The 13,475-nt window shown below is 41.8% G+C and overlaps 1 protein-coding gene across 1 annotated transcript in view; it reads left to right on the top strand.

The window, feature by feature from the left end:
* The window catches only part of PPP4R4 (protein phosphatase 4 regulatory subunit 4), a 649,956-nt gene extending 638,779 nt beyond the window's left edge, over positions 1–11,177 (top strand). Inside the window, exon 24 of the mRNA XM_053697518.1 lies at positions 10,455–11,177. Coding sequence (XP_053553493.1) covers positions 10,455–10,479 — 25 coding nt within the window. The 3' untranslated portion in view covers positions 10,480–11,177. The remainder of the gene's footprint in view (positions 1–10,454) is intronic.
* The last annotated feature ends 2,298 nt before the right edge of the window (positions 11,178–13,475 follow it).

Below are 13,475 nucleotides of genomic sequence, written 5' to 3'. Positions count from 1 at the left end.
TTATCTTATACTAAGGACTTTTATTTCCTGTGAGCAGGAGTTGCTGTGGAATCTGTACATACTCGAACTTTGCTTGCTTTCTAACGGGGACGCTTTCCAGCTGCACCCTCTAACAGGAACAGGCTCTCTTTGACGTGTGCACGCTGAAGAAACGCTGCCGGATACACACGTGGTGCAGGTGAGCGCCATAGATCGTTTGCTTTCTGAACAAAGAAAAGAGTTCTCTCTCCCCTCTCAAGAGTTTCCTTCCTAGGAACACTGATAGATTCAGTAGAAATGAAAATTTTTCTGACAGAGGTCAGGTTATCAAAGCTTCTAACTTCCTGCTGTGCTCTTCATTCCACTTCTCGGCCGTCAGTGGCTCAGTGTATGGAAGTAATCGGCCTAATGGTAGCGGCAATGGACATAGTTCCGTTTGCCAGCCTACATCTCAGACCACTGCAACTTTGCATGCTCAATCAGTGGAATGGGGATTACACAGATTTGTCCCCTCTGCTAAATCTGGATCAAGAGACCAGGGATTCTCTTCTCTGGTGGTTATCTCGGGTCCATCTGTCCAGGGGAATGAGTTTCCGCAGGCCAGAGTGGACTATAGTGACGACAGATGCCAGCCTTCTGGGCTGGGGCACGGTCTGGAACTCCCTGAAGGCTCAGGGTTCGTGGACTCATGAGGAAGCCCTCTTTCCGATAAACATTCTGGAACTGAGAGCGATATTCAATGCTCTTCAGGCTTGGCCTCAACTAGCTGCGGTCATGTTCATCAGATTTCAGTCGGACAATATCACGACTGTAGCCTATATCAACCATCAGGGGGGAACAAGAAGCCCCCTGGCAATGTTGGAGGTTTCAAAGATAATTCTATGGGCAGAGGTTCACTCTTGCCATCTCTCAGCTATCCATATCCCAGGAGTAGAGAACTGGGAGGCGGATTTTCTAAGTCGGCAGACTTTTCATCCTCCGGAGGTATTTGCCCAGCTGATTCAACTATGGGGCAAACCAGAACTGGATCTGATGGCGTCTCGTCAGAACGCCAAGCTTCCTTGTTACGGGTCCAGGTCAAGGGATCCCCAGGCATCGCTGATAGATGCTCTAGCAGTGCCCTGGTCCTTCAGCCTGGCTTATGTGTTCCCACCATTTCCTCTCTTCCCTCGTCTGATTGCCAAGATCAAGCAGGAGAGAGCTTTGGTGATTTTGTTAGCACCTGCGTGGCCACGCAGGACTTGGTATGCAGATCTGGTGGACATGTCATCCCTTCCACGATGGACTCTGCCGCTGAGGCAGGACCTTCTACTCCAAGGTCCTTTCAAACATCCAAATCTAATTTCTCTGCATCTGACTGCTTGGAGATTGAACGCTTGATTTTATCAAAACGTGGTTTCTCCGAGTCGGTCATTGATACCTTAATTCAGGCTTGAAAGCCTGTCAACAGGAAAATCTATCATAAGATATGGTGTTAATATCTTCATTGGTGTGAATCCAAGGGTTACTCATGGAGTAAAGTCAGGATTCCTAGGATATTATCCTTTCTCCAAGAAGGATTGGAGAAGGGATTGTCAGCTAGTTCCTTAAAGGGACAGATATCTGCTCTGTCTATTCTTCTGCACAAGCGTCTGGCAGATGTTCCAGACGTTCAGGCCTTTTGTCAGGTTTTAGTTAGTATCAGGCCTGTGTTTAAACCTGTTGCTCCACCATGGAGTTTAAATTTAGTTCTTAAAGTTCTTCAAGGGATTCCGTTTGAACCTCTGCATTCCATAGATATCAAGCTTTTATCTTGGAAAGTTCTGTTTTTGGTAGCTATCTCTTCGGCTCAAAGAGTTTCAGAGTTATCTGCCTTACAGTGTGATTCCCCTTATCTGATCTTCCATGCAGATAAGGTAGTTTTGCGTACCAAACCTGGGTTTCTTCCTAAGGTGGTATCTAATAAGAATATCAATCAGGAGATTGTTGTTCCGTCACTGTGTCCTAATTCTTCTTCAAAGAAGGAACGTCTATTACACAATCTTGACGTGGGTCGTGCTTTAAAGTTTTATTTACATGCTACTAAGGATTTTCGTCAAACATCTGCATTGTTTGTTGTCTACTCTGGACAGAGGAGAGGCCAAAAGGCTTCGGCATCTTCTCTTTCTTTTTGGCTGAGAAGCATAATCCGTTTAGCTTATGAGACTGCTGGCCAGCAGCCTCCTCAAAGAATTACAGCTCATTCCACTAGAGCGGTAGCTTCCACATGGGCTTTTAAAAATGAGGCCTCTGTTGAACAGATTTGTAAGGCGGCGACTTGGTCTTCGCTTCATACTTTTTCTAAATTCTACAAATTTGATACCTTTGCTTCCTCGGAGGCTATTTTTGGGAGAAAGGTCTTGCAGGCAGTGGTGCCTTCCGTTTAAGTTCCTGCCTTGTCCCTCCCTTCATCCGTGTCCTAAAGCTTTGGTATTGGTATCCCACAAGTAATGGATGAACCCGTGGACTGGATACACCTTACAAGAGAAAACAAAATTTATGCTTACCTGATAAATTTCTTTCTCTTGTGGTGTATCCAGTCCACGGCCCGCCCTGTCACTTTAAGGCAGGTGTTTTTTATTTTTAAACTACAGTCACCACTGCACCCTATAGTTTCTCCTTTTTCTTGCTTGTATTCGGTCGAATGACTGGGGGTGGCAGTTAGGGGAGGAGCTATATAGACAGCTCTGCTGTGGGTGTCCTCTTGCAACTTCCTGTTGGGAAGGAGAATATCCCACAAGTTATGGATGAACCCGTGGACTGGATACACCACAAGAGAAAGAAATTTATCAGGTAAGCATAAATTATGTTTTTTCACAACACCAGAACAAGAGGTCTTGATCCCAAGTTGAAAGTTAGCAGGTTCAGAAGAAATCTTCAGAAATTTAAATCCAGAGTATGGATTTTCTCAGGAAATCCTGGGAGTGGATACAGGATCCTGAATGGTCAGTGGTGGCACGGAGGCCTTTAATATTAATGAAAGGGTGAAGACAGAGACGTATTCAAAACAATCCGAAGTCAGAGCAGGCAAGCGAAGAAAAAGGACAATCCGAAGTCAGGAACCATGAAATCTGGAATCAGGGTTAACACAGACAAAATACAAACTAAGAACTCCAGAACCAGGAAGAAAGGAAAATAACCAAGCACTGACTTGGGGGGCGTGCTGAGAATTTATAGGGAAACTAAGTCACGTGACCAGTCACCTGCCCCCAGTAGGTGGAGCAAGCAGGTTCAATAAGAGGAGGTCAGGGACTCAGCGCCATCTTGGTTTTTCTCAGAGTCCCTGGCCTGCTCTCCTCCATCAAACCCAGACCCCTCCTCCTTCCTATCCTCAAACGCCGAGTTCACGTGACGGCCACCATTCTACCATGACGGCACATTCGCTGCAAAAATTCGGCGGTGAAAAGGAGAGGGAAAGACAGTTGCAGGCCGGCAATAGGATGCCCGGGAGGCAGAGACCGTTATCGCACCACCTCTAAGATGCCACCGGAAACCAGGAGCGGGTTAGTGTCCGGCTGTGCCGTGACACCTGTCCACTGTATGCAGCCTATATAGTAGTTATTAATAGAGCTTTAACAAATCAATACAATGCATGTTAATAAACCTTTACAATGTGTTGTGTGACCATTTCATTGTGGTTTGTACATGTGCAAGATTATAGACTGCTTCGAAGTAGTTGTGGAAAAGATGTCTAAAATGACATGAGGCTGTATCAAGTGCCTGGAGGTTCTGAATTTCAAAAGGTGTTGAAAAGTCTCTCGAAAATGTATTGTGATCGCTGAGAACTATTTGACCCCATAGAAAAAATAGGGCTTTTAAAGGATCTGAAAAGATTATTGCTGGTGCAGAAAAAATCTGAAAAGGCACCAATGTGATAACATCAAATAGAAAAGTGGTGTTTTCAGTCAGAATAAGAGCAGAAAAGGCTTCAGCCAATAGTCTGTGATCTACCCCAATGTTATACATTTTTTAGCACTAGAGGGCAGCAGTGTTTACAACAATGTATAACATTGTTACAAATAGTGTTGCAAATTTTGCTGCATATAGTATTCAAGTTACATGCCCATTCCTGAGCCTGCCTCGGTATCCTCTGCATTAAAGGAACATGAAACCCCCACATTTTTTCATGATTCAGATAGAGCATATACTTTTAAACAACTTTCCAATTTACTTCTACTATCAAATGTGCTTAATTTCTCCAACATAGGTGTGTCCGGTCCACGGCGTCATCCTTACTTGTGGGATATTCTCTTCCCCAACAGGAAATGGCAAAGAGCCCAGCAAAGCTGGTCACATGATCCCTCCTAGGCTCCGCCTACCCCAGTCATTCTCTTTGCCGTTGTACAGGCAACATCTCCACGGAGATGGCTTAGAGTTTTTTAGTGTTTAACTGTAGTTTTTATTATTCAATCAAGAGTTTGTTATTTTGAAATAGTGCTGGTATGTACTATTTACTCAGAAACAGAAAAGAGATGAAGATTTCTGTTTGTATGAGGAAAATGATTTTAGCAACCGTCACTAAAATCCATGGCTGTTCCACACAGGACTGTTGAGAGCAATTAACTTCAGTTGGGGGAACAGTGAGCAGTCTCTTGCTGCTTGAGGTATGACACATTCTAACAAGACGATGTAATGCTGGAAGCTGTCATTTTCCCTATGGGATCCGGTAAGCCATGTTTATTACGATCGTAAATAAGGGCTTCACAAGGGCTTATTAAGACTGTAGACTTTTTCTGGGCTAAATCGATTCATTATTAACACATATTTAGCCTTGAGGAATCATTTTATTTGGGTATTTTGATATAATAATATCGGCAGGCACTGTTTTAGACACCTTATTCTTTAGGGGCTTTCCCAAAGCATAGGCAGAGCCTCATTTTCGCGCCGGTGTTGCGCACTTGTTTTTGAGAGGCATGGCATGCAGTCGCATGTGTGAGGAGCTCTGATACATAGAAAAGACTTTCTGAAGGCGTCATTTGGTATCGTATTCCCCTTTGGGCTTGGTTGGGTCTCAGCAAAGCAGATACCAGGGACTGTAAAGGGGTTAAAGTTCAAAACGGCTCCGGTTCCGTTATTTTAAGGGTTAAAGCTTCCAAATTTGGTGTGCAATACTTTTAAGGCTTTAAGACACTGTGGTGAAAATTTGGTGAATTTTGAACAATTCCTTCATGTTTTTTCGCAATTGCAGTAATAAAGTGTGTTCAGTTTAAAATTTAAAGTGACAGTAACGGTTTTATTTTAAAACGTTTTTTGTACTTTGTTATCAAGTTTATGCCTGTTTAACATGTCTGAACTACCAGATAGACTGTGTTCTGAATGTGGGGAAGCCAGAATTCCTATTCATTTAAATAAATGTGATTTATGTGACAATGACAATGATGCCCAAGATGATTCCTCAAGTGAGGGGAGTAAGCATGGTACTGCATCATTCCCTCCTTCGTCTACACGAGTCTTGCCCACTCAGGAGGCCCCTAGTACATCTAGCGCGCCAATACTCCTTACTATGCAACAATTAACGGCTGTAATGGATAATTCTGTCAAAAACATTTTAGCCAAAATGAACACTTATCAGCGTAAGCGCGACTGCTCTGTTTTAGATACTGAAGAGCATGACGACGCTGATAATAATGTTTCTGAAGGGCCCCTAACCCAGTCTGATGGGGCCAGGGAGGTTTTGTCTGAGGGAGAAATTACTGATTCAGGGAACATTTCTCAACATGCTGAACCTGATGTGATTACATTTAAATTTAAGTTGGAACATCTCCGCATTCTGCTTAAGGAGGTATTATCCACTCTGGATGATTGTGACAAGTTGGTCATCCCAGAGAAACTATGTAAAATGGACAAGTTCCTAGAGGTGCCGGGGCTCCCAGAAGCTTTTCCTATACCCAAGCGGGTGGCGGACATTGTTAATAAAGAATGGGAAAGGCCCGGTATTCCTTTCGTCCCTCCCCCCATATTTAAAAAAAATTGTTTCCTATGGTCGACCCCAGAAAGGACTTATGGCAGACAGTCCCCAAGGTCGAGGGAGCGGTTTCCACTTTAAACAAACGCACCACTATACCCATAGAGGATAGTTGTGCTTTCAAAGATCCTATGGATAAAAAATTAGAAGGTTTGCTTAAAAAGATGTTTGTTCAGCAGGGTTACCTTCTACAACCAATTTCATGCGTTGTCCCTGTCGCTACAGCCGCATGTTTCTGGTTCGATGAGCTGATAAAGGCGGTCGATAGTGATTCTCCTCCTTATGAGGAGATTATGGACAGAATCAATGCTCTCAAATTGGCTAATTCTTTTACCCTAGACGCCACTTTGCAATTGGCTAGGTTAGCGGCTAAGAATTCTGGGTTTGCTATTGTGGCGCGCAGAGCGCTTTGGTTGAAATCTTGGTCGGCTGATGCGTCTTCCAAGAACAAGCTACTTAACATTCCTTTCAAGGGGAAAACGCTGTTTGGCCCTGACTTGAAAGAGATTATCTCTGATATCACTGGGGGTAAGGGCCACGCCCTTCCTCAGGATCGGCCTTTCAAGGCAAAAAATAAACCTAATTTTCGTCCCTTTCGTAGAAACGGACCAGCCCAAAGTGCTACGTCCTCTAAGCAAGAGGGTAATACTTCTCAAGCCAAGCCAGCTTGGAGACCAATGCAAGGCTGGAACAAGGGAAAGCAGGCCAAGAAACCTGCCACTGCTACCAAGACAGCATGAAATGTTGGCCCCCGATCCGGGACCGGATCTGGTGGGGGGCAGACTCTCTCTCTTCGCTCAGGCTTGGGCAAGAGATGTTCTGGATCCTTGGGCGCTAGAAATAGTCTCCCAAGGTTATCTTCTGGAATTCAAGGGGCTTCCCCCAAGGGGGAGGTTCCACAGGTCTCAGTTGTCTTCAGACCACATAAAAAGACAGGCATTCTTACATTGTGTAGAAGACCTGTTAAAAATGGGAGTGATTCATCCTGTTCCATTAAGAGAACAAGGGATGGGGTTCTACTCCAATCTGTTCATAGTTCCCAAAAAAGAGGGAACGTTCAGACCAATCTTAGATCTCAAGATCTTAAACAAGTTTCTCAAGGTTCCATCGTTCAAGATGGAAACCATTCGAACTATTCTTCCTTCCATCCAGGAAGGTCAATTCATGACCACGGTGGATTTAAAGGATGCGTATCTACATATTCCTATCCACAAGGAACATCATCGGTTCCTAAGGTTCGCATTCCTGGACAAGCATTACCAGTTCGTGGCGCTTCCTTTCGGATTAGCCACTGCTCCAAGGATTTTCACAAAGGTACTAGGGTCCCTTCTAGCTGTGCTAAGACCAAGGGGCATTGCTGTAGTACCTTATTTGGACGACATTCTGATTCAAGCGTCGTCCCTTCCTCAAGCAAAGGCTCACGCGGACATAGTCCTGGCCTTTCTCAGATCTCACGGATGGAAAGTGAACGTGGAAAAGAGTTCTCTATCTCCGTCAACAAGGGTTCCCTTCTTGGGAACAATAATAGACTCCTTAGAAATGAGGATATTTCTGACAGAGGCCAGAAAAACAAAGCTTCTAGACTCTTGTCGGATACTTCATTCCGTTCCTCTTCCTTCCATAGCTCAGTGCATGGAAGTGATCGGGTTGATGGTAGCGGCAATGGACATAGTTCCTTTTGCGCGCATTCATCTAAGACCATTACAACTGTGCATGCTCAGTCAGTGGAATGGGGATTATACAGACTTGTCTCCGAAGATACAAGTAAATCAGAGGACCAGAGACTCACTCCGTTGGTGGCTGTCCCTGGACAACCTGTCACAAGGGATGACATTCCGCAGACCAGAGTGGGTCATTGTCACGACCGACGCCAGTCTGATGGGCTGGGGCGCGGTCTGGGGATCCCTGAAAGCTCAGGGTCTTTGGTCTCGGGAAGAATCTCTTCTACCGATAAATATTCTGGAACTGAGAGCGATATTCAATGCTCTCAAGGCTTGGCCTCAGCTAGCGAGGGCCAAGTTCATACGGTTTCAATCAGACAACATGACAACTGTTGCGTACATCAACCATCAGGGGGGAACAAGGAGTTCCCTAGCGATGGAAGAAGTGACCAAAATCATTCTATGGGCGGAGTCTCACTCCTGCCACCTGTCCGCTATCCACATCCCAGGAGTGGAAAATTGGGAAGCGGATTTTCTGAGTCGTCAGACATTGCATCCGGGGGAGTGGGAACTCCATCCGGAAATCTTTGCCCAAGTCACTCAGCTGTGGGGCATTCCAGACATGGATCTGATGGCCTCTCGTCAGAACTTCAAAGTTCCTTGCTACGGGTCCAGATCCAGGGATCCCAAGGCGGCTCTAGTGGATGCACTAGTAGCACCTTGGACCTTCAAACTAGCTTATGTGTTCCCGCCGTTTCCTCTCATCCCCAGGCTGGTAGCCAGGATCAATCAGGAGAGGGTGATCTTGATAGCTCCTGCGTGGCCACGCAGGACTTGGTATGCAGATCTGGTGAATATGTCATCGGCTCCACCTTGGAAGCTACCTTTGAGACGAGACCTTCTTGTTCAGGGTCCGTTCGAACATCCGAACCTGGTTTCACTCCAGCTGACTGCTTGGAGATTGAACGCTTGATCTTATCGAAGCGAGGGTTCTCAGATTCTGTTATCGATACTCTTGTTCAGGCCAGAAAGCCTGTAACTAGAAAGATTTACCACAAAATTTGGAAAAAATATATCTGTTGGTGTGAATCTAAAGGATTCCCTTGGGACAAGGTTAAGATTCCTAAGATTCTATCCTTCCTTCAAGAAGGATTGGAAAAAGGATTATCTGCAAGTTCCCTGAAGGGACAGATTTCTGCCTTGTCTGTGTTACTTCACAAAAAGCTGGCAGCTGTGCCAGATGTTCAAGCCTTTGTTCAGGCTCTGGTTAGAATTAAGCCTGTTTACAAACCTTTGACTCCTCCTTGGAGTCTCAATTTAGTTCTTTCAGTTCTTCAGGGGGTTCCGTTTGAACCCTTACATTCCGTTGATATTAAGTTATTATCTTGGAAAGTTTTGTTTTTAGTTGCAATTTCTTCTGCTAGAAGAGTTTCAGAATTATCTGCTCTGCAGTGTTCTCCTCCTTATCTGGTGTTCCATGCAGATAAGGTGGTTTTACGTTCTAAACCTGGTTTTCTTCCAAAAGTTGTTTCTAACAAAAACATTAACCAGGAGATTATCGTACCTTCTCTGTGTCCGAAACCAGTTTCAAAGAAGGAACGTTTGTTGCACAATTTGGATGTTGTTCGCGCTCTAAAATTCTATTTAGAAGCTACAAAGGATTTTAGACAAACATCTTCCTTGTTTGTTGTTTATTCCGGTAAAAGGAGAGGTCAAAAAGCAACTTCTACCTCTCTCTCTTTTTGGATTAAAAGCATCATCAGATTGGCTTACGAGACTGCCGGACGGCAGCCTCCCGAAAGAATCACAGCTCATTCCACTATGGCTGTGGCTTCCACATGGGCCTTCAAGAACGAGGCTTCTGTTGATCAGATATGTAGGGCAGCGACTTGGTCTTCACTGCACACTTTTACCAAATTTTACAAGTTTGATACTTTTGCTTCTTCTGAGGCTATTTTTGGGAGAAAGGTTTTGCAAACCGTGGTGCCTTCCATTTAGGTGACCTGATTTGCTCCCTCCCTTCATCCGTGTCCTAAAGCTTTGGTATTGGTTCCCACAAGTAAGGATGACGCCGTGGACCGGACACACCTATGTTGGAGAAAACAGAATTTATGTTTACCTGATAAATTACTTTCTCCAACGGTGTGTCCGGTCCACGGCCCGCCCTGGTTTTTTTAATCAGGTCTGATAATTTATTTTCTTTAACTACAGTCACCACGGTACCATATGGTTTCTCCTATGCAAATATTCCTCCTTAACGTCGGTCGAATGACTGGGGTAGGCGGAGCCTAGGAGGGATCATGTGACCAGCTTTGCTGGGCTCTTTGCCATTTCCTGTTGGGGAAGAGAATATCCCACAAGTAAGGATGACGCCGTGGACCGGACACACCGTTGGAGAAAGTAATTTATCAGGTAAACATAAATTCTGTTTTTCTTGGTTTAATTTGCCGAAGGAGCATCAATGTACTTCTGGGAGCTAGCTGAGCACATCTAGTCAGCCAATTACAAGAGACAAATGTGTGCACCTACTAGTGTAGGATATTTACATATTATTTTTTAACAACAAATAACAAGAGAACAAAGTACATTTGAAAATAGAAGTAAATTTAAAAGTGTCTTAAAATGATATGCTCTACCAGATGTATACAAGTTTATTATTGACTTTCCTATAACCTTAAATTTTAAATGTTATAATAAAAGTAAACTGGAAGGTTACTTAAAATTGCACTCTTTATCCGAATCATTAAAGTTTATTTTTAATATACCTTTAACAATACTGTTTATTAATAACCCATATCTAATTACCTGTTTCTCTACCTTTTTCCTTGTAGAAAAAACAGGAAACCTAAAAGTTAGATCATCAGACGGGACGCAAAGCAAACCAAAGAAACGCCATGCTTACAGACGCTGGGAAAATAGCCGGTGCTAGCACGGATTTGACAGATGAGCTTGTAATTCTTGCAGAACATAACCTGTAACCAAACTGATCTCCATGAGTATTGATAACTTGCTTAAGAATATTATATCGCTTGTGAGACGACTATATTAACGGATAATAGCCATTCCAAAAAATGCAGCAATGTGGGACTATTGTTTAGAACTGTACATGTCTGCATTCTGTATCACTCAACTATTACATATGCTTATAAATTCATTATTTCGGCACAGAGATTACTGACGTACTAGTGGTACGCAGCGACATTTCTTAAGACCAGGTTAATCTTCTGCAGTGATCAGAACCGTCTATTAATCTGCTGCAATCATACGTTGTAAACATGCTGAATATAATATTCAAAGGAGCACAAACTCAATATTTCATGTCTGCTGAGACTTAATTGCAAATACTTTTTCTAAGAATATTTCAATATGTTTCACCAAACAATATGTAAATACTTTATTTAATTTTCGGAGTATTTTAAATAGTATTTTCTCTTTCCAAGTGGTTTTATTCGTTAAAAAGTTAGCTTTTGCTATACCAGCTAAATATGCTTGTATTCTTACTACAATTCCCTATTAAAATATCAATATTACTTGACAATGCCATATTTACAATATTTGAAGCTATTGTCAGCTTCTTTATTTGAAAAATCAGAATATGTATATTCATATCTAAGATGTATTTTTGTCATTGTATTCATAATATAAAAAGAAAAATCTATATATATTAATTTCTTAAATGTTTATATTTGTGTGCTTTTTAGAAAGTTAATACAGAAGCATTAATTTTAGTGAAATCTCAAGGTAGTGCATGTATGTGTTACAAATGAAATACTATTAATCTTTTAGTTCTGTATGTTTCATAATTAAATGGTAAAAAAAAAAGTGTTTTCTCTTCATTTTATTCACAATTTATAATATACTGTAGGTATTTCTACGTACGTGTTTCACATATTATTTAGACTTGCATTAAAGAGATACTAAACATGATTTTTTTTCTTTTCTTTTATGATTCAGATAGGGCATGCAATTATAAGCAACTTTCTAATTTACGCCTATTATTAATTTTTCTTTGTTCTCTTGGTATCTGTATTTGAAAAAGGAGGAATGAAAGTTTAGGAGCCAGCCCATTTTTAATTCAGGACCCTGTTTAGCACTTGCTGATTGGTGGCTACATTTAGTCACCAATCAGCAAGCGCAACCCAGGTCCTAAACCTAAAATGGTCCGGCTCCTAATCTTTTATTCATGCTTTTTAAATAAAGATATTAAGAGAATGAAGAAAAATAATAACAGGAGTAAATTAGAAAGTTGCTTAAAACTGCATGCTCTATTCGAATCGTAAAAGAAAAAAGTAGGGTTTAGTATCCCTTTAAAAATACAGAAAATAACATTTAATCTATGTTCCCATAATTCATTATCCAAAGTAAGGAAAAGAGCTTGCAAATTGCAAAAATAAACAAACTGAGAGATATTATAAGTTAAATAACGTTACAAACATTTGACTTTTATTCGTGGTTTATATTAAAAAACATATTACTTGTATTATAATTACATTACCTAATAACTAATAACAAATTGTAAAGGACCCCAGAGCAGCATTTTTTAATAAATGACTATGAAAGTCCCAATAGATGTTCAATGCAATTTGCAATGTAAGTGTAGGTCGATTGGCAGATGAACTTAATGTAATAAAGGGTTGCTGATTGTTGTACAAACAGAAGTGATTCAGACAAATGCAGGAATCTACCTGAGGATACATTTAACTTTGAGTTGGACTTTTGGCTGGACAATATAACCTTTCGCTAGCTGCATAAAATGGCACATAATTCTGTACTTGGGTCAACCAATAGAATTTCTAGCTGTGCGTGCAAGACCAGACACTGTGCTATACGTAAGTATCCAATCCTAGTTGGAACAGTTGCAGCGGCAAATATAGGTAAGTTATACTGTGATCTCTATATCAGGGATGAGTGTGTCTTATATCACTTGTATCACTTATTGTATCTGTGGGGTTAGTTAATAGACTATGGGCAATTGTAGTAAAGAGGAAGTGCAGGTGTTTTATTGGCTACAATGTAAAACGTTAGGTTTTGTGCGTTAGAAGCCATTACTCACTGCCATACTAGATTCATTAAGAAACAACTCTCCACGGAAAAAATTAAATCACCAACTTTTTGTTTATCTTATACAGATTATTTACTAAAGTGTATAAGCTACCTCACTCACTCACTCTGCGGCATATTTAAGTGAATGTAAATTTTGATGCTAAAGTGCTGTTTTTTAAAAATTCGATTAAAAACAGGGGCACTTTAATTTATCAAAATTTACATTTCACTCGTTGTGAAAAAATACTTACCTTTTAAACTTGACACCCGCTCCAGCTTCCCCCGGTTGTCGCAAGCCATTTTTGACGTCAGAAATTATGGCTCAGTCATCCTCCAATCACGGCTCCCCCCTGGGGGGAATCAATGTCTGATTCAACGCTGTGATTGGAGAAAGCCGAATTCCTCATTTTAGACCCAGGAAGAGGCTTTGCGACGGGTGGAGGAAGCTGGAGTAGCTGTCAATATTTAAAAGGTAAGTATTTTTTCACAACACGAGTGAAATGTAAATTTTGATGAATTAAAGTGCTCCTGTTTTTAATCGAATTTACATTCACTTTAACAAGAATTGAAAAGACTTTCTGAATAGAGCGGTGTTGTTTAAAACCTTAGTAAATCTAGTGAACTTAGCTGTGCAACTTACCCCCTTCGCTGCATTGCGTTCAACTTCAAAAACCAGCACACATTTGCGTGCGCTGGTATTACAAGTGGAGCCCAAATATTGTGTTCGCGAAAGCACAATTTTGCGCTCTACTCCTAATCTGGCCTAGAATGTTTATTTGTCTTAAACCATTTTATATGGCTGTTTCCTT

This window comes from Bombina bombina, chromosome 1 (assembly GCF_027579735.1).
Source record: "Bombina bombina isolate aBomBom1 chromosome 1, aBomBom1.pri, whole genome shotgun sequence".
Lineage (NCBI taxonomy): Eukaryota > Metazoa > Chordata > Amphibia > Anura > Bombinatoridae > Bombina > Bombina bombina.
The sequence above is the reverse complement of the archived record's forward strand: the minus strand, read 5'-3'. Positions and strand labels throughout refer to the sequence as shown.